The 21501-nt window shown below is 38.9% G+C and overlaps 1 protein-coding gene across 5 annotated transcripts in view; it reads left to right on the top strand.

Annotated features, from left to right (window-relative positions):
* CLYBL (citramalyl-CoA lyase) overlaps positions 1 to 21501 on the top strand; it is a 250806-nt gene that overhangs the window by 131314 nt on the left and 97991 nt on the right. For all 5 annotated transcript variants that reach the window (XM_078070130.1, XM_078070131.1, XM_078070135.1 and 2 more), the window contains exon 2: positions 8121 to 8307. In XM_078070130.1, the coding sequence (XP_077926256.1) occupies positions 8121 to 8307 (187 nt within the window). The remainder of the gene's footprint in view (positions 1 to 8120; positions 8308 to 21501) is intronic.

Raw genomic sequence — 21501 nt, 5'->3', positions numbered from 1 at the left:
TTCAGGATTTGGGAGTTTCCCTTCAGATCTAGTTTGTTGAGTGTTTTTATTATAAAAAAAATTTGTCAATTGTTTTCTTTTCTGCATCTGTTCAGGTGGCCATGTGATTTTTGTGAAAACTATAAATTTGAGTTAAATTGGATACAAGTAGGGGTAAATGTGACTCCTTGGAAAATGCAAGCAGATAAGATTCAGCAATATACCTGAATCCAGAATAATATTAGCTGTAACAAAACTCAACTGATTTTGTTACCTCAGGGGTCATGGGTCATGAGAAACTACTAAGTAAGAGTACAGTGTTGCTCATCTTGGGGCATTGTCCCTCGCTGGCTGCATTGCACTGAGGACAAATAGAAGTTCCTGAAGAGTTGGGGGCCAGGCAGAATCTTCCCAGTTTCATCACTTGTACTCCCCCATCCCAGCCTTCCCCCCATCCCCCCACCCCCACTAGCTGCCCTCGGCATCCAGAGGAGTTTTGGGTCCTCTTGGTGGCAGGGATTTTGTTTACTTTAAATCCCCCATCCTTTCTCACTCTTCTTCCTAGGAGCTGCAGGTTCAGCCCCTCAAGCTATTGGAAATGAGACTTCCTCTCTGTTAACAAAGGCAAGCTTATTATTTCACTGTGGACTTGATCTAAGACTCTAGTTTGAAGCTCCAAGTATAGCAGGACTTCTTGGTGTTCACCCCCCACCACCTTCAAGCCCCTGCAGGTGATGGCTACTGATTCAGTGAGTAGGGGATGTAGAACATCCTGATTTCCAAGCTAAGAAAACAATCACTCTCAAAATTACCATTCCCCAGTCACTTGATTTGTGGGAAGTTAGATAGTTGGTACCCAGCTCCCCTACCTGAATATGGTAGGGTTCAATTCTGGCAACTGTTGAAGTCCAACAACCTTTAGTCCTTTCTAGGACCAGTAAGACACTTTGGTTGTACTTGCAAATGCTCGTGCAGGGGTTCTCTTCCTTGGCTGCATTTTGGACTCTCCCAAAGCTTTAAAGAAACACTGATGCCTGGGACTCACTGCAAGGCTCTGATTTCATTGGGTTGCAGAGTATGGCCTGGGTTTTTTCTTTTTCTAAGTTCCCCAGGTGATCATAATGGGCAGCCAAAGTAGAGAGCTCTGTACTAGATATCAGCTAAATAAAGAAACCACTAGGTTGGTTTTAGAAGTCTCATACCAAATTGCAGATCTTAAAATGGACATTCGCTTAGTTGATTATTACTGTTATTTCAAATATTGTTAGCAGTTTGCATGTTATTGTTTTATTAGAACTACTTTCCTTTAAATGTGGATTTTTTTCAAGTTTGCTACATTTTCAGTTACGATCTTACTCTTTTCATAGCATCTACTTGTAGATAGCCGTAGCACGTGACTTGAGAAATTTTGTTGGAGCAAAATTTCCTGTATTAGGGCAGTGGTTACACATTGGAATCATCTAGTGACAGTGGTCCTCCAACTTGGCTACACATCAGAATCATGTAGGGAGCTTTTAGAAGTCCCAGAACCTAGTCCTTCCCCCGGACCAATGACGCCAAATTTTCTGTGGCTGGAGCTTTAATGTCAACGTATTTGAAAGTTCCCCAGATGATTTCAATATGCCCCCAGGTTTAGTCAGCCTAGAGCAGTGGTTCTCAAACTTTCATGTGATAAGCATCCCCTGGAGATTTGTTAATATGCAGCTTCTGATTCAGGGGGACTTGGGTGGGGCCCCAGATTCTGCATTTCTAACAAGCTCCCATGTGGTGATGGTAGATGCTATCATGAGAGATGGGAAATTCTCACATGAGAGCAGATAAGAGACCAGTAGTTCTGGTTTGCAGCAACACATGAGTGGTAAGCACTTAGCTCAAATATATATATCTGAGACAGCCCGGCCCTATTACCAATGAATTGAGTTTGATTACACTGGATGGGTTCCAGAATTTGACCTTTTGTTTTGTTGTTGTTGTTTAATTTAATTTAAATTCAGTTAACTAACATATAGTGTATTATTAGTTTCAGAGGTAGAGTTCAGTGATTCATCAGTTGTAAATAACACCCAGTGCTCATTACATCACGTGCCCTCCCCTCCAGCAACCCTCAGTTTGTTTCCTATAGTTAAGAGTCTCTTATAATTTGTCTCCCTCTCTGATTTCATCTCATTTATTTTTCCCTCCCTTCCCCTATGATCCTCTGTTTTGTTTCTTAAATTCCACATATGAGTGAAATCATGTGATAATTGTTTTTCTCTGATTGACTTATTTTGCTTAGCATAAAACCCTCTAGTTCCATCCACGCTGTTTCAAATGGCAAGATTTCATCTTTTTTGATGGCTGAGTAATATTCCATTGTGTGTGTGTGTATGTGTGTGTGTGTGTGTGTGTGTGTGTGTACACACACCACATCTTCTTTATCCATTCATCTGTCAATGGACATCTGGGCTCTTTCCATAGTTTCGCTGTTGTGGACATTGCTGCTATAAACATTGGGGTGCAGGTGCTCTTTCGGATCACTACATTTGTATCTTTGGGGTAAATACCTAGTCATGCAATTGCTGGGTCATAGAGTAGCTCTATTCTTAACTTTTTGAGGAACCTCCATACTGTTTTCCAGAGAGGCTGCAACAGCTTGCATTCCTGCCAGCAGTGTGAGAGGGTTCCCCTTTCTCCATATCCTTGCCAACATTTGTTGTTTCCCGACTTGTTAATTTTAGCCATTCTGACTGGTGTGAGGTCATATCTCATTGTGGTTTTGATTTTGGCCTTTTTTTTTTTTTTAAGATTTTATTGATTTAATTTAGAGAGAGAGAGAGAGTGTGAGTGGGGGGAGGGGCAGAGGGAGAGGAAGAGAGAGAATTGGAGCAGACTCCCCACTGAGCACGGAGCCTAATGCAGGGCTGGATCCTGAGACCATGACCTGAGCCAAAATCAAGAGTCAGATGCTCAACTGACTGAGCCACCTCAGTACTCCCGACCATTTTTAAAAGGTCCCTGAGTGATGGTTATATTGAATCCCAGGTGGATAACCCCTGTAGCATTAGGGGTACCTTTAGTTATATAAGTGGTTAATAAAAATTTATCAGGTTGGGGAGGAAAAGGAGAAAACCAAAACAAGGCCAGGAGAGCTCCCTTCCAGCCAGAGGAAGCCCTGGACCTGCTGGGGGATATCTTATATCCAAAAGAAGATCCCTCTGTAGCGAGAACTCACCATAAGGCTACCTGATTTTTTTTCAATTCATCTTAAGCCCCTGTTTTGCATATTGTTTGAATACATTTACATGTTGACTACCAAGAGGCCCTAACTCCAAATATGTAAGATAAAATAAGTTAGTTCTTGTCACCTACTGCAATTGTATTCATACGCAGTAGTCAGTGCTGAGCACAACTCAAGTATGGAACAGATTTTGAAACAGCTGGAGATGGAGGAAGGAAAGGATACAACAGCAGTACAGGGAGGAGGGAAGCTTGGGGAAGCCGAGATGGGCTTCTGCCACCCGCCCAGAGACAGCTCCCTCCTGGACCTCAGAGTCCGCAATAGAACCTGAAGCCCAAACCCCCTCTACACCTTTCTTTTCATTATTCCAAACAGTTTTGCTGCCTTTGAACTTTTTCCCTGGAGCTTCATTATGTACGCCCTTTAGCCTTCCTGAGCTGCTTGCAGGCCATCCTTTGAGTGTTCTTCCCTGGACCTTCTGGGCATGTCCTGTTTCTTTTGTGCCACCTCCCCACAGCGCTCAGCACAATGTGGGTCAGGGCCACTGCATACAGTTGCGTGGGGTATGCCCTGATCAGGGGTACCTGCAGAGAGGCACGTGTCGGGGCTGAGCTTTAGCTCATCTCCACTCGCCAAAGCATGCTGCCTCAGGCGTAGGATGTGTCTTTTTGCCCTTCTACCTGCTGGAAGGTGTGAGGGAGCCCTTTTTTCTTATTTGCACAAAAGGACCTGACATGTGCTAGTGGAGACCCAGTATAGGTCTCTTAGTAGGTGCTTACTTAGTGTTTGCTGAATGAGTGAACGAATGAACAAACGAACGAATGAAAGAACATAGTGGAAGGCAGGATCAATAAGAGGCTTCCATAGTCATCTAAGTCTAGGTTAATGAGGCCCTAAATAAACTAGGATGTAATCACTGTGTTTACGGAAAGGAGGGGATAAACATGAAGAAGAAGCAACAGACTGTGGGTCAGATTTAAGTTTCCAGGATGGCAAAGGAGAGAGGGAATAAAAATGACCTCCTGCCTATAGTCACCACTAAACTTGACTCTTCACAAGAAGAATAAGGACAAGGTGGTTGCAGATCCGTCCTTTTTACCCACCTCTGCATTGCTGGCTTTTTTAGGTGATAAGGTAACAGGAATTCTGTACCTCTTATGTATGAGGCCCTGTGCTGAGCAGTATGGAGACATAGGCCTTCCCCTCCCTCAGAGGGCTCAAGATCTAGTTGAGGGTGCTGGAGACAAGATTCCTGATGTAAGGCTGTGCTGATTAGTATCACAGATGGGAGGACAAGTTTCAGATAATCATAGTAACTAAGTGCATGTGCTTTACTGCTTTTGGTAACTCTCCCCTGTATGAGGTGGCTATATGTTGCTTCTCACCGAAGAGGAAATTAACACTTAGAATGACATGGCAGCTTGCTTCTCATCCCATCTTCTGAATGCCAATCATGGTATTGGGTTGAACCATATAAAATTACCATTTTCGTAGGTCAAAAATGGTCAGATATCCCAAATTGCATATAGTCCATCTTAATACTTTCTACTATGTTATGCTGCCATTTGAGACCTTTTGAATGGTTTTATTGACTTGTTTTAAGCCAGTTATAAAAGAAACTCTTTTTAAGGAGCTCCTGGCTGGCTCAGCCAGAAGAGCATGTGACTCTTGATCTCAGGGTTGTGAGTCTGAGCCCCACATTGGGTGTAAAGATTACTTAAATAAATAAAACTTTAAAAAAAGGATTTTTTTTTTAAAAAGAGTGATGCTTTTTCTAGTAAATATGCAAAATAGGAAAAAGTGCAGAAGCAGAAAAATCTTAATACCAAATTCTACAGTTCAGGGGCATCCTTAATAACATTTTGGTGTATTTCCTTTCATGTATTTTCCCTTGCATTTTTTACAAAGTTGAAGTGTATTGCATATATAATGTTATATCCTCTGTTTAAAAATAACAGTAATTATCTTAACATTAAATATACTTATAAACATAATTCTTAACAATATCATCATATTCCTTGAATATGCTATAATTCATCCTACCATTGGACCCCTGAAAGTTGTTTTCAGTTTCTTAATATTATACATATCTAGTCTTATTTCCAATTATTTTCTTAAGATAGATTCCTGTCTATTAGTTTGTTTCAGCTGCTATAGCAGAATACCATAGACTGGGTGACCTGTAAACAACAGAAATTTATTTCTCACAGTTCTGGAGGCTGGGAAGTCTAAGATCAAGGCTCCGACAGATTTGGTGTCTGATGAGGACTCACTTTCTGGTTGTAGATGTCAGTCTTTTCACCATGTCCTCACATGGCATAAGGGGGCAGGGAGCTCTCTGAGGCCTTTTTTCTAAGGGCACACTCCTCAAGACTTAATCACCTCGCAAAGTGCCCACCTCCAGATACACTGGGGATTATGTTTCAACATATAAATTTTAGGAAGACACAAACATTCAGTCTATAACAATTCCCAAAAGGAATTTTGTCAAATAACTTGAAATTACTGGGTCAAAAAGTAGGAAACATTTTAAGTCTTTTGATTTGTGTCATCAGTTGCCTTTCCAGAACGCTTCTGCCACCTTGATTAACTTTAGCCTTGATAGCAGAACTTTATCCTTGGTAGCAGTTCTTGGCTGGTTCTGGTTTGGTTGGGAGTAGTAAATGCTATAAGAGTTTAAAGAGCAAATTTAAAGAATAGTCAAGAAAGTCTCAAGATTCAGGTGGAACTTGAACTGAACTTGAAGGATCCATAATGTTTAAGTAAACTGAGAGGGAAGACTTTTCCATCAGAAGCACAGCAGAAGCAAAGGTACTCTGGAAACAATGACTGTGGCATGTAGTAGAGATGGTCAAAATCTAAGTTTCCTAAGGTAGATACTTACTGAGTGGGAATAATGGGATATAAATTGAGAAAAGGAATATCAGCTGAGAGTGAACTTAATCCTATAGGTAGTGAGCTGTTGACAGATTTTGAGCAGGGGAAGATATGAGCAAAGTAGTGTTTTAATGATTGTAGAAGACTGGGAAACCAGAAACATTATTAACAGTGGCAGATTTTTTTAAAGTGATCATCTGTCTTAAAATTATACTTCATATAAATGTGCTAGGAATGATTTACTCTAGTGCTTAGCATATCAGGGTGGTATAATTTACAACATGAGCTATGTCTGGGAGCTCAGGCTTGAGATTCAAATAGTGTAGCTTGGAGACCACAGTGGCTGGATCCAAAATGGTGGTCAGAAGCTATTTCACATGGAGGAAATCTCAGTTTTCATGAAGTGAAGGTCAGATGCCAGTGAACAGAGATGTCCAGACATTTACTCTGTCAGGTGAAGTGAGAGGTATAGTAAGGTCTTTCCACTAGAGCTGTTCTCAATCCTCTCTTTGGGTTTTACATGTGCAGTTACAACAAATTCTGATGAAAAGTAATTACCCCAAGCATTTCCTGGTAAATAAGATTTCATCTCTTTTAATTGCATTTTTACCAATTTTAAGGAAATGAGTATGTTGCAAATTTTGGTTTCCAGTGTGAATAAGTAAAATGTGATTGTTGCTGTTAATCATTGTATTTTCTTCCTTTTTAAAGATAAACCAGATATTTTCAGTCAATGCAAAACAATGACAGATATTTCAGTTATTCTTCAATTAGCTGGTCATAATATATATTTTTTCATAATATATTTTATATTAAAATGTCTTATATAACATGTATACTTTTTTTAAGATTTTACTTAGAGAGAGAGAGAGGGCGTGCAGGAGGGGCAGAGGGATTGGGAGAGAGAGAATCCCAAGCAGACTTCCCCTTTTTCTTATTTGCACATGTCAGGTCCTTTTGTGCAAATAAGGCTCTGTGCTTAGAAGGGTCTGGTGCTTGGTTTGATGTTCTTCTGTCACCATTTTTAAATTCCTAATAAATTTTGAACAGGGGTCTATATGTTCATTTTACTCTGGGCCCACAAATTATGTAGCTGGTCCTGATCTCACCCTCCTTTACCATGTATTATGGGCTAAACCGTAGTTTTCCCAGCACCAAATTATGGACCAGGTTAGGAGCAAGGGCTGTAATGAGCCAAACAAGCTTCTGACCAACTCCTCTTACTTCCACAGGAGGCTAAGCTGAGTCCAGGAGGGAATGGAAAGAGAGAGCAGGGGTCAGAAAAAGGCAGGGGCTATTGACAGCTAGTTTCTCCACTAATAACGGCAGTCTGTACTCCTGGTACACCAACCACCGCATCTGCCAGGCTCTCACTGAGCACTTCATGTGCCTTCTTTTCTTTTACTGAATCCTCTCAACAACCTGCAAAATTAGTATTATTTTTATCGATGAGGGATCTGAAGTTTTCGGTAATGAAGTTGCCCATGATTCCAGAGCTAGTAGTGATCTTTTCCCATTCGTATTCTTTCTGCTCACTTAACAAAGTAGCCACCCATCCTTGTCTGTTGATAAAATTGAATTTGAATCACTTATTTGCCTACTTGAGACTCATTGGCAGGGAGAGGGCCATAGACTAATGCTTACATAAGTTGTTTATTTTCTGCTTCTATTTTCATATAATTGTAGATAGTTATTTAGGACCTTCTGGATATAAATTTCTTTTCTTTTTGTCCATAGATACTATCTGGATAATATATTAATACTGGAAGTGTTTTTCCAAGATGAAATAGGTACACACTCCTTCTTTTGTCTGAAGGTCGTCTCAATAAACAGTGCTATATATTTTTTTAAACTTCAGCCAAAATGACATTTTGTTTCTTGGTTATTTCTGTTATTGTTGTTTTTCTAGTAGTTATATGTGATTGTGATCTGCTGAAATTAAAATAGATTATCATGTTTTCTATTTTAATTTTGCATTAAAATAAGGTTTTTCAAAAATTTATAAATAGATTCTATTCTAGACTAACCCCAATTATGTCTCCTGCAGGAAACCATTTCTGGCAGCTGATGTGCCCAGGCTTGGATATAGTTCCTCATCCAATCACAGGTACATTCCCCGGAGGGCAGTTCTCTATGTACCTGGAAATGATGAAAAGAAAATAAAGAAGATTCCCTCCCTGAATGTAGATTGTGCAGTGCTCGACTGCGAGGATGGTGTGGCTATGAACAAAAAGGTAATAGCATGATTTTTCCTTAGGATGGGAAAAAGAAATGGATTGATATTTGGTGCTGTCTTGGTAACATTGCTCACTAGTTGAAAAGACTCCACCATAGTCACCTTTTACTGATTACTGATGTATTTTTGACCCAGCCTTCCTACGGGTTCTGAATGTGTGTGTCTCTTTTCTCCAAGAGAAAGGAAGAACCCAACAAAAATATACTTAAAATCATGACCTTCAGTATATGTGACTACGTGTATGTATTAATAAAGAGATAGACACTCAATCCATTTTGGCTGTGCAATTTACCAGTTTGGGTAAATGAGTTAATCCGAGAATTGTGGTGTAAATTTTTTAGACCAGTAAGATGCAACTAGGAATTTATTTCTTTTTTTAAGTAGGCTCCATGCTGGAGCCCAATGCAGGGCTTCAACTCATGACCCTGAGATCAAGACCTGAGCTGAAACCAAGAGTCAGACGCTCAACTGACTGAGCCACCCAGGCGCCCCAGGAATTTATTTCTTTTTAATATAGAGAAATGGCCTTATCTCTTCGAACAAGTGCCAAGAAAATAAAAGATAGACTTCTACAAATAAGTCACCATTTTTACTACTTAGTTTAAGGGAAACTAGCTGCAGAACTTTAGGGTTGCAGCTTTTGGCTGATTTCCTCATGGCCTGACCAGAGAACTGAGCCTTAAAAAATATCCCATTGCAAACAGGTACAAGAGGTTCTTTCTGGGTGGTGGCATAATGGGTGCTTTTTGTTTCATTTGGTTTGGTTAACTTCATTTTCCAGGTTTTTATAATGAAGATGTATTTGTTCAGTAATTAGGTGTAAATCATTATAACAATAATTTATGTTTACATGGAATTTTGTTAAGTTAAAAACATGTTTTTACTGGATCTTTCTCTATCTAGTACCTAGACAGTGAGGTTGTCTGGGAATAGATTGTAGGGCTGGGGGACAGAGGGAGCTGACCATGTGGATTTATGCCCATCTGGACACTTTCTTCTCTTAAGTGATCTGAAATAGCATGGCTGTACTATACAGCTTTCTTGATTAATTCTTCCTTGGAGAGTCTAGCAAACAAATATTTGCCTTAATTAAAAAAGAAAAAGTTAAATTCCAGCATCTTCCTAATGGTCAAATCAAGACTTTCCAAGTATTTGGGAAAGGATTAGAATAAGCATGTGGAATCTAAAGCGTCTCCTCGAAATCTTTGGCATGCCCCAAGGAAAATACAATTAATCTTCTTTTTCCCAGAGATTAAGGTAAATAGGCCTTTTCTTGAAGGATATAATGTGCTTCCAGTATGCTCCCTTCCAAAACTCATGTAGTGCACTCTAAGATTAGATTCTAAATTGTAATTTCAGTTCTTTGTAACCCAGGGCAATTCACTTTACTTCTTTGCCTCAATTTCTTATCTATACTGTGGGATGACAAAATCTTCTTTTGTCAGGGACAGGGATTATTATGAGGAAAAAGTTTGATAAAATGCCTGGGAGTAGCTTGATTTCCTATAGGAAATAGATTAGATAAATCCTGTAGTAATCATGATTAGAGGGGAATTTATTTTAGCATGTAGCACAGTGAGCCATTAGGTACCCTGATAAACTTCTAATTATATTTCTTCACAAATCTTGAGGCTATCTTCCCATATCCACCAGACGATGTTTCCTGCCACCCAGATAAGTTGGAAATATGGTCCATTCTCGCCTCACATTTCCTTACTGCTCACCTGTGTTCTCAAGCTCATCCTTCTACCCAGAGTCTCTACTTACGAGGAAGCTAAGGAAGGGAAGGGGAAGGAAGAATTCATGATGGGCCAGCTGTGCCTGCCATCTTTGTATTTATATCCAGACAGTGTCTTCATCAGGACACTCCAGTTCTCTTAATGTAGTTAAACTTTCCATTAATTGCTGGGCCTGTAAAAAAATTTTTCTTAAAATCTCTATCCAGGACTTAATTTTATCTCATAAATTTTATTTCATAGCCCTTACCTATCAAGGTCTTTCTGGATTTTGATTTCATCATTCATCATTTATAGCATTTGAGAATTTGGCCAGCATATCATATGAAAATTTAACAAGTTTCTGATGGAAATGTTGAAGAGGTTGGAGCCAAGTACTGCACAAGCATGCAACTAGAAGCTTCTGTTCATGTTATATTTGTATAGTGCTGACTAAATGCCAGGCACTGTTCTAAGGGCTTTAATTTGCATAACAACCCAGTGAGGTACTACTATTACACTGTTTCTACAGATAGAAGCTGAGGCATGGAGAGGTCAATTTTGTGAATCAATACTGTGAGTATGGTTATTCAGTCACCTGATGCTCCTAAAATCCAATCTTTTCATAAGGATATTACAACAGATTTTTTCTAATTCCATTTCAAAATAAAGATACCATCCCAATTTACCTGCCTAGAAATACCTTCTCCCCCTGCACTTACACCTGGCTAGAAAAACGAGGTTAAGCAGATGAGACTTGATCTTGTAGAACCCATATCAGTACCTAGTTATTAACATCTTCATTTTGAAGTGCTGGAGATAGAAAAATAGTAACAGGGGGCACCTGGGTGGCTCATCGTTAAGCGTCTGCCTTTGGCTCAGGTCATGATCCCAGGGTCCTGGGATCGAGCCCCGCATCAAGCTCCCTGCTCGGCGGGAAGCCTGCTTCTCCCTCTCCCACTCCCCCTGCTTGTGTTCCCTCTCTCGCTGTGCCTCTCTCTGTCAAGTAAATAAAATCTTTAAAAAAAATAAATAAATAAAATAAATAAATTTTTAAAAAAAGGAAAATAGTAACAGCTACCATTTACCAAGAGTTTTCTATGTAGGAGGTGCTGTATTAAATGCTTTTTATATATTATCTCATTTAATACTCACAGCAGTTTTGAGATGTGTCCAAGGTCACAGTGCCATTAAATATAGAACCAAGATTTGAAGCTCCTAGAATTTTTGCCAGGAATCAGCCTCAGTCAAGTTCACCTGTCTACATAATCCCATAATTAAACATTTCCCCCTTTCTTGGCAAGTTTGTACCTTGGCTTCTCTTTATCTTTTGTCACCTTTGTGTACTCCATGGTTTCTCAAAGATTACTGATGGGAGCTCTGTGTTCACCTCTGCAGATTCTTTTAGTGTCCTGGGATTGTAATCTATTTAGACCTAGGGACTTCAATTCATCTGAAATGTCCAGATACATCTGAAACTTCTCACATATTGCACATATATTCTTTTTTTCTTTGTTGAAGTCACCTTTTCATCATATTTCTTGTTGAATTATTAGTCTTCTTGATGAACAAAATGGAGTAGAGACCATTTTTAAGGAGTTTATTTCTTAAGAAGAAATCCATATTAAAACTCATTTCAGATGTTCTCTTTTTTTCATTTCAGATGTTCTAATTATAGTTTTGCTAAACTGAACCGTTATTGTCTAATCAACTTCCTTGGTACTATTAAAACTTAAGTTGCTTCATTTTGTATCTCATTTTATTTCTTTTTTATTAGTAGACTAATTCAATATTTCATTTGATTGACACTGTGGAGTATGGGCTTGTAATGAAAACAATAGCAGTTTCCACAGAGCAGTTTATAAGTGTGTAATACCTTCCAGCAGCCTCTAATCCTGTCCTGCTAATCCAATTTGTATTTAAGTAGCTCCTTCATGTCAAGGATGGCACCACCAGCTCACCTTCCCAAGTATGGATGAGAAAAAGACTGAATCCACTCCCCTCTTATCTTTTTCTTTTCGTTGTTAAATGCATGAGTAGATACAGGACTACATAAGCCACTGCTTGCTGGGATACAGTGAAAATAAGCCAAGTAAGGCACAGATTTCTGGTGAATCTCATGATACTTGGGTGAGGCCAAGAAGGTAGGAATGGAATAAATAGAGACAGGATTCCAGGGCTGCTATTTTAGTTGAGTAAAATTTAAGTAAATATTTAAATGTATTTAATATTTAAGCTTAAATGTGTAAATTTAGGCACTCAGTATCTAAATAAATATTGAGTATCTACTCAACCAGGCACTGTGGCAAGAAGGAGGGAAAAACAGATGCTTGCATGGTCCCCAATGTGGAGGACTCAAAGGCTGGTGATGAGACAGGGAAAAAGTAAAAAATTATAATCTAAGCAGATAGGTCTATAAGAACATGTATTTTTTATTCTCATTTGGTTCTAAGTATTTTTTTTCTTAAGATTTATTTATTTATTTGAGAGACAGAGCGAGTGCGTGCATGCATGAATTGGGGGAAGGGCATCGGGAGAGGGAGAGAGAGAATCCCAGCCAGACTCTCTGCTGAGTAAGGAGCCTGACGAAGAGGGTAGGGGGCAGCTCCATCTCACAATCCATGAGATCATGACCTGAGTCAAAATCACAAGTCGGATGCTTAACTGACTGAGCCACCCAGGTGCCCTGCTTCTAAGTATTTTTTAATTCCCATTTTGATCTCTTGCTTGAGCCAGGAGCTACTAAAGGGTACGTCCCAAACTCTCTGGGGTAAAGAACCAATTTGGTTATTTTTATTTGTTGTTAATTTCTTTTGTTTTTTAAACATTTCTAATCTATTGTTGACTGATACTTTTATAAAATACAAAAAAAAAAAAAAAAGAATTGCTAGAAAAATTAAATGCTGCTTGGGTGTCAAAACAATGTCAAGTACTATAGAAGTTTCTAAATTTATACCCACCTTTCTTATGTACCTCCTATTGTCATGGTCATGGTCAGAGTTTGTGGACCAACAATGGTCCACAGACCACAGTTTGAGTAGTAGGGACTTAGAATTTTTAAATTTTCAAGCATATGAGAGATTTCTTATTTATTCTTTTATTGCTGACCTCTAGCTTGGTTGAACGATGGTTAGAGAATGTAATCTGAATAATGCTGATTTTTAGAAATGTGTTGAGTTCTGCTTTACGTGAGCCATCTTTGCAAATGTTTCATATGTGCTTAAGAAGAATGTGTAGTTTCTGTTTACTAGACCAGAGTTCTGTATATTTTTCCATTGGACCAAACTTGTTAATTATATTATTCAAATACCCAAATCTTCACTGATTTTTATATGCTTGATATATCAGTAATTGAGAGGCTAGTTGAAGTTTAGCCTCCAGTGGATAATTTGCCAATTTCCCCCTATAGTTCTATCAATTTTTGCTGCTGGTAGTTTGAGCCTATGTTATTGGGTATCTACAAATTCAGAATTATTATATCCTCCTTGTATATTGAATCATTTATTATTAGGCACTAAAATGTTCTTGCTTTAAAGTTTCTGTGGTCTGATATGAATACACCAGCTTCCTTTTGGTTAGCACCTGCCCAGTATATTGTTTTTAGCCTTTGCTTTCACCTTTCCCATATCTTTGTTTCAAATATGTATCCTATTGTTTTTAAAATTTTTATACCTATGTAGACAATCTCTGTCTTCTGACTGGAACATTAATCCACTTACTTTTTATTTTTATTTTTATGTTTAAGTAATCTCTACACCCAGTGTGGGGCTTGAAGTCATTACCCCAAGATCAAGAGTCGCATGCTCCACCAACTGAGACAGCCAGGCACCCCTCCACTTACTTTTAATGTAATTACTGATAAATTTAGATTTAAATATATATTATTATTTTTTGCCCTATTTTTCTCATCTTTCTATGGTTTTTTTTTTCTCATCTTTCCTGCCTTTTAAAGATTATTTGACTTTTTTGTTTTGTTTTCTTAGTCCATGTTTTCCTCTCTTAGTTTAGAAGTTATGACTGTATTTCTAACTTTTATTGGTAACTCTGAAATTTTACAAGTATATTTAACAAAGCCTAAAATTAACCTGCACCTTCTTCCTGGACAACACAAGAATTTTATGAAACTTTAAATCCAATCCTCTCCCTTGTAATTGATGTTATTTTTGCCTAGTATTTCAATATCTCTTTTTAATCTCACAAATTTTGTATTATTGCTATCATTACATTACTTTATATATACAATATTTATTTAGATTAAGCTACGTATTTTATCACTTCTTTAACTTGCTCATTATTTCCTCTTTTACATCTCAGACCTTCTCTCTGGGGTCATCTTTCTTTCTCCTGATGTGCCTCCTTCAGAGTTTCCCCTATAGCAAAATTTTGTTGATGGTAAACTCACAGTTTTTATTTGTTTGAAAATGTCTTCATTGTTTGGCTAGGTAGAGAAATCTGGACTGACAGTTATTTTCTCTCAGAACTTTGAAGATATTATTTCATTGTCTTCTGGTTTCTGTTATTGCTATTGGGAACTCTGTTGTCAGTCTACAAACAAGGTTGCCTTTTCTTCTTTGGCTGCTTTTAAGATCTTCTTGTCTTTGGTGTACTGAACTTTCACTAAAATATTAACTAAGTGTTGGGGCACCTTGGGGCTCAGTTGGTTAAGCATCTGACTCTTGGTTTTGCCTCAGGTCATGAGATTGAGCCCTGTGTCAGGCTCCAAACTCAGCGGGGAGTCTGCTTGCTATTCTCTTTCTCCTTCCCCCTTTGCCTCTCCCCACCCCACCCCACTCACACAGGCTGTCTCTCAAATAGATAAATAAATAAATAAAATCTTAAGAAAATATTGATTTGATGTTGGCTTATTCCCCCTTCCCTTCTCTCTCCTTTTCCTTCCTTTACTTAGGACAAGATGCTTTTCCTTTATTTGTGGATTCATGTCTTTTATCAGTTCTATAAAATTTCTACCATTAGTAATTCAGATATTGCTTCTATTCCATTCTCTCTATTCTTTCCTTCAGAGATGCCAAGTAGACCTATGTAGGAGCTTTTCATTCTATCCTTCCTGTCTCTTAGTACTTTTGGTTTTTTTTAGGATTTATTTATTTATTTATTTGACACAGAGAGAGAGAGCACAAGCAGGTGGAGTAGCAGGTAGAGGGAGAGGGAGAAGCAGGTTCCCTGCTGAGCAAGGAGCCCAATGCGGGGCTCGATCCCAGGACCCCAGGATCATGACCTGAGCCAAAGGCAGTCGCTTAAACAACCAAGCCACCCAGGCACCCCTCTTAGTATCTTTTCCTATTTTCTGTCTTCTTGTCTGTCTGTGCTACACTGCTGGTTAGTTTTTCATATCTGGCCAACACTTTTTTCATCCTCTTCAGTTGTATTTAATCTGTTTCACCCATCCTCTGAGATTTTTATTTTAAGTGTTATATTTTTCATATCTAGAAGTTCTGTTTGACTTTTTTCATATCTACTTGGTCAGTTCTGAATCTGACAATTTCAATTATTTCTTTTTCTTTTTTCTTCCTTTTTTTTTTTTTTAAGTAGGCTCCATGCCCAATGTGGGGCTTGAACTCATGATCCTGAGATCAAGAGTCGGATACTCTACCAGCTGAGCCAGCCAGGCATGGCCAATTTCAATTATCTTTGCTTTTAAATCACTTTTTGTTGTTCACTGACTCATACTCATGGTATGAACCCATATTGATTAGAATTAGTTCTTGGGAATCCCAAAGGCCTAGAATGGGAAAGTTTTTCTCCAAGAATTTGTGTTTGCTTCTGCTGGGAGTCAGGGATATTACTAATTTGGAGTCTCAGTTTGTTCTCCCCCAACTTTGCAGTAATCTCAGATTTAGGATCCAGATTCCAAGTCTGATACAGGTATTTAGTTCCAAGCTTTCTTATTTTTCTGACCCTTCATAAATCAGAAGTTAACTCCCATTTTATGTTGTTGTTTTTTTATGTTGGCCTCTGGAAAATTCCCTTACGTTCTTATGAGCCTAGCAATGCAATAAAAAGTACTTGTGTTGAAATGTATCCATTTTATGGTTGGATGGCCCTTTAGAGAATGTGGTTTGCCATATTGCCAAAGTAAAGTACCTATCCTTTAAAAAATTTTTTTAAATTATAAACTTAAAAAGAATAGTCTAAAATTCATTTTTATACATAAAGAGTCAAATATTTATGAGATAAAACAGCCCCTAAACATCATTCCATTTCTCCCCTCCAGACACAGTCCCTTTTATCTCTTCTAGCTTACTCTTGTGGCAATAACTCCCCTATCTCTAAGTGATATACTTCTTGAATTATTTTTTCAATTTCAGGTATGATATTGACTCCTTGCTATGGGATTTACCCCATCACCACCCTCACTACTATTTGTGAATTTCCTTATCCCTCAATCATCCAATAAAATTTTATATAACTTTGATAAAATTAGTATTCAGGGGAAAAACTATCTAGAGTGTAACTATGTAGTAATAAGCTGATTACTTTTTTTTTCCTGCCAACCTGTTGTTTCCCTTGGAGTTCATAATTATTTTTTTTTCCTGACTTTGTTTTATATTCAGTTATCACTAGGTCAAAACTTACCTCTTCACTGATTATCTAAATCTCTTCTAAATATGTTCAGAAGCATCCAGTATTTTATGTTTCATCTTGGAGAAATGTCTCCTTGTGTCTTCTGATCTCCTGTAATAGTTCCTGAGAGTAATTTTCCTTCTGAAGGACAAAAGCAACTTACATGAACATAATATCATTTTTTTTCTAATTTGATTTATAAGTAGTGGGGATGTGTTAGGAGTTTATAGTCATGAGGGGTCTTACACTTACCCTTTGGGAAGCCAAAGGAAGAACTCTGAATTATAATTCAAGGAAGGCTTTTCTATGGGAACCTAAGATAATAAGACCTGGGATGTCACTTGTGGGCACCTTGATTTGATACCAGGAACCCAGTTCAGTGGAAGAGGTAGAGGACTTGACAACAGAAAGCCTATTTAAATTTCCCAATTTTAACACTATCTAGCCAGGAAACTTGAGTCTATAATCTCAAGAGCCTCTGTTTCCTTCTGTGTCCCATGAGATAGGTGATAATAAAACCCGCACTGCCCACCACAGGACCAGCTGTGAGGCTCAAATAGAAAAGTACTTTGTAAACTCTCAAGTGCTATAGAAATATTTTTTTAAGTAGTGGTATCATTCTTAAAGGAATAAAGCTTAGAAAATTTAGGAGAGGGGCACCTGAGTGGCTCAGTCGTTAAGCGTCTGCCTTCGGCTCAGGTCACGATCCCAGGGTCCTGGGATCCAGCCCCGCATTGGGCTCCCTGCTCAGCAGGAAGCCTGCTTCTCCCTCTCACATTCCCCTTGCTTGTGTTCCCTCTCTTGCTGTCTCTCTCTCTGTCAAATAAAGAAATACATCTTAAAAAAAAAAAAAGAAAATTTAGGAGAATAGATAGTATGTTCTTTAAGATGTCTCTTTCACATAGAGGAAAGTAATTTGATGGTCAAGAACACAGATATTGGAGCCAAGCTGCCTGTGTGTGGACTCTGATAACACCTTGTCCTAATAGTGTGCCCTTGGGTAAATTACTCTACTTCTCTGTGCCTCAGTATCCCCTCTGTAAGCGCTGTATGAGTGTTTGATAAATACTTAAAGAGCAGTTGTCTTAACTATACTCCTGGCCAAAGGTCTGATGCATTAATTCAAGTCTCCTTGCAATGCCAAGGTTCACTGGTATTGATTCATACCTTAGATTCTTGACTCCCATGGGGTAATATATTGGCATAGGTAGGTTTTAGTTCTAAATGTGATGGAGTTTGCCAATTTTGCTATTTTTTTAACCTTTCTCTTAAAATGGTAGACAAATAAAGGAAAGATTCTAAAGACAAACAAACAAACAAAAAACACTTTCTCTCTCTACTTCCCTCACAGATTTCTTAACAGTGGGGGGCTTGAGACAACTATCTTAGGACTATCTTACTTATTTTTTTCTTAGGAAACCAGAGAAGAGATTATCTTTCTTGAGTAGCTAAGCAATAAATTTTTACTTTGCATTTACTTTCTTGGCAAAAAGAGAGTAGGAAAATGGTAGAGGAAGGTAGACAAATCTGCATGTGAGGGCCTGGGCCCCATAAGAATGGTTAGAGCAAGGGAGAGTTAGGCTGTGGTCTGGGTCCTGGGAAAGACCCATTTACAATGACATTCTTCATTATGGGAAACAGAAGGAGGAGGACTGTCACAGAGCTTCCCTCAGCAGAGTGTTGAAGGAAGCCCCTGGTTGGTGGGGATTGGAACAGCAGCTCTCTTCCCCACCACTTGCTCTGCTTGGCAGAGGATCTAGGGCTGCCAGGGGGACCATCTTGTCAAAGCTGCCCACCATCACAAAAAGCAAGAGGGAGCCATTTGCCTTCTAAGCAACCGCCTGTGCTTCAGAAGCCCCCATAGGATCATTCCATGAAGCCATGTTCCTTGGATGCTTCTGCTCCCTCTATCCACTTTGGATATAGTACATATGTGAGGCCTAAAGGAAGGTTAGTGGTTGTGAAGGAGATAACAATTGGAGGCAACACTGCGAAGGCAAGGGAAGTGCAGTTGCATCCCCGACAGCGAGTCACTTTCTAAGTTCTCTTCACAAACAGTAATTTAGAAAGCGCTCCCTGTTACCTGTCAGACTGCAGAATCCTGGAGTCATTGCATTTGTGAGTGTGAGTTGCTCATTAAGAAACACCAAATATCATGATCTCAGGGTCGTGGGATTGAGCCCCGAGTTGGGCTCGGCGCTGAGCATGGAGCCTGCTTGGGATTCTCTCTCTCCCTCTGCCCCTCCTCCCCACTCGTGCACACACACTCTCTTCTTACTCTTAAAAAAAAAGAAAAGAAAAAAGAAACACCAAATGTCAATCAAGGCCGTTGGCTTATTATCAATTGATAAATATGAATATGATTTCCTGACACTCATCATTTTAAGCAGTTAACTCTTGAGTTCCTCTGTAGTGCCTTTAATTGTCCTACAGATAGACATCCAGTAGTTCCTCTGTAGTGCCTTTAATTGTCATACAGACAGACATCCAGACATCCAGGGTACTTTTCTACCCTGAACACGTGTATTCTAATTTGTGCTCTCTCATTTGGCTTCTTTTTTTGCACATACAGGTGTGTGCATACACACACACACACACACAATATATAGACACTAAACCCCTATTTGTACTTACCATATGCACACACAAATCCATTTAGCTAAATTTTAAATACCTCTGTGCTGTTACTTTGGTTGAAATAAATTAGTGGAGTAGTGAGGTGTATTCTCCCTACAGGGAGAAAGCTAACTGACATGCAATGAATGATTAAATGTATACAGGGGCGTGGGGAGCTAACTCCTCTTCAATAGGGGTGTGAAATTGGGATGGAAGGCTCCTCTCCCAGGGGCCTTGCCTTTATTAAAAGACTTGAGAGCTTGGGAGATTTCTTCAATAGGAATTGGGGTATCTGTGAGTCTTTTTGGAACAGTATGGAAAGCTGAACTGTGCTTAGGAACTCTGCAAGGTCTTTTTGATCCTTAAAGGTTCTGATATAAAAACCTATCCAGGTTTTCATAAAAGTAGTAAAGTGTTTTCAGTCTTTTATCAATCCATTCATACCCTTAAATAACCTTTCCCCTTTTGTGGAGTAATCGCTTTAACCTCCCCCCCAAAAACCCTGACCTTTTCTCCCCTCATTGTTTTATTCTTCAAAACAGGGTTCTTTTTAATGCAAGGATTCAAATATCTCTATTAGGGTCATAATAGTCAGCAATTTCCATTTAATGAGCTCAACAAAATCTCTTTACAAAGAAATGCAGGCTTCAAATCGCCAGTTATTTCTTTTCCTGCAATTCCCAGGAATCCAATTAAGCAAGACAGTATGGTCTATAACATGGTATACCTGACTATGGAAAGCCCAAGCCTAGAACAGATCTTTGAGCTCCAGCTCAAAATTCAGATTGAAAGAAAGGAACCCAGCTTAAATGAGCTGAAACTTTATAAAAGTGGAAACTATAGTCATTTCCTCCAAAATGAAGTAAGAAATAACTTGGAATCTATAGTGAAAATCATTAAACTGCCCTATTCCAAATTTAGCTACCAATTACAATCTCTTCTTTTTTATCAAGGGACTTCAGGTGATTTTTACAAAATAAGCCCAGGAGGCTTCAGTTTGCTAAATCTCTGTCACTAAAGAACCAAATACACATAGCCACCACCAAAGTGAAGGAGATACAGCATGAAATTTTGCAGTGCGGCATACTTGGTATCAAAGAATGGTATATATTTCAAGTTTTCCTATTTTAGTGGCCACAATGTATAAGTATTAAATACCCCCCATGTTTTCAATAATAAATTAGTGGGTATATTTTAAGGCATAATCTAACATATTGATCTGGAGAGGTGATTAAGAAATAATACACTTTTGCCATGTATTTTTAAATACATCAGAGCTTCTCAGAATGATGATAGTTTAATTCTTATTCTATACCTGCTGTGTAGGTTGGGGAAGATGGTGTTGTTGTTTTGTTTTGTTTTGTTTTAAGATTTTATTTATTTATTTATTTGACAGAGAGACACAGCGAGAGAGGGAACACAAACAGGAGGAGGGGAGAAGGAGAAGCAGGCTCCCTGCCAAGCAGATGCAGGGCTCAATCCCAGGACCCTGGGATCATGACCTGAGCCAAAGGCAGACGCTTAAGGACTGAGCCACACAGGCGCCCCGGGAAGATAATGTTTTAATGGGAAAAGAAAAGTGTGGCTTGTCAGAGCAAATATCAAGTCAAGAACTAACCGAAGGCATAGCCTGCCTTTCTAATAAAGATATGCCATTTGTTTCAAATATGTTTTTGCAACTTTTTCCCATTTGATGCAGTTGTGTGAGTCATTCGGTGGTCATAGATTAACCTGCAAAAGTGAGCAGTTGTGCCCTAAATTTCCACCCAGATCTAGTCTAAGAAGCACATATTTTTGGTAAAAGTATTGATTAGCTCCAGATAACTAGACCAAAAAGACCTTCCTTGATATGTGTCAGAAGAGGAAAAGCCTCGAGAGAAAGATGAGCCAGGCAGCTGGCCTGAGGTGAAAATAGGCTTCCCAAAGATGCCTCAAGTTTTTCCAGTAAAGCATGAATTCTTGGAGCCTCCCAGGGCAGAAGAATGAAGCCAGATGGAGCCCCAATAGGCTATTCTACTAAGCCTTTCCTAAACATTATCTAATCACCTTTCCATAGTAGCAGAAGAAGGCTGATGGTCTGGCCCAACTGGTACAAGGCACAAGTGTCAAGAGCCTCTCTTTCTTGGAGCTACGGATGGCTAGATGCATAGGGGAAGGAGAGTAGAAAAGTAGAGCCAATGAACAAGAAGAACTTCCAAATAGGCTGTCAAAGCAAAGGAGCCTGAAGTGGGTGCGAAGCACCCAAGTTTGGAGTCAAGATATGAAAAGGTTAGGGAGAA

Source organism: Halichoerus grypus, chromosome 4 (assembly GCF_964656455.1).
Source record: "Halichoerus grypus chromosome 4, mHalGry1.hap1.1, whole genome shotgun sequence".
Classification (NCBI taxonomy): Eukaryota; Metazoa; Chordata; class Mammalia; order Carnivora; family Phocidae; genus Halichoerus; species Halichoerus grypus.
The sequence above is the reverse complement of the archived record's forward strand: the minus strand, read 5'-3'. Positions and strand labels throughout refer to the sequence as shown.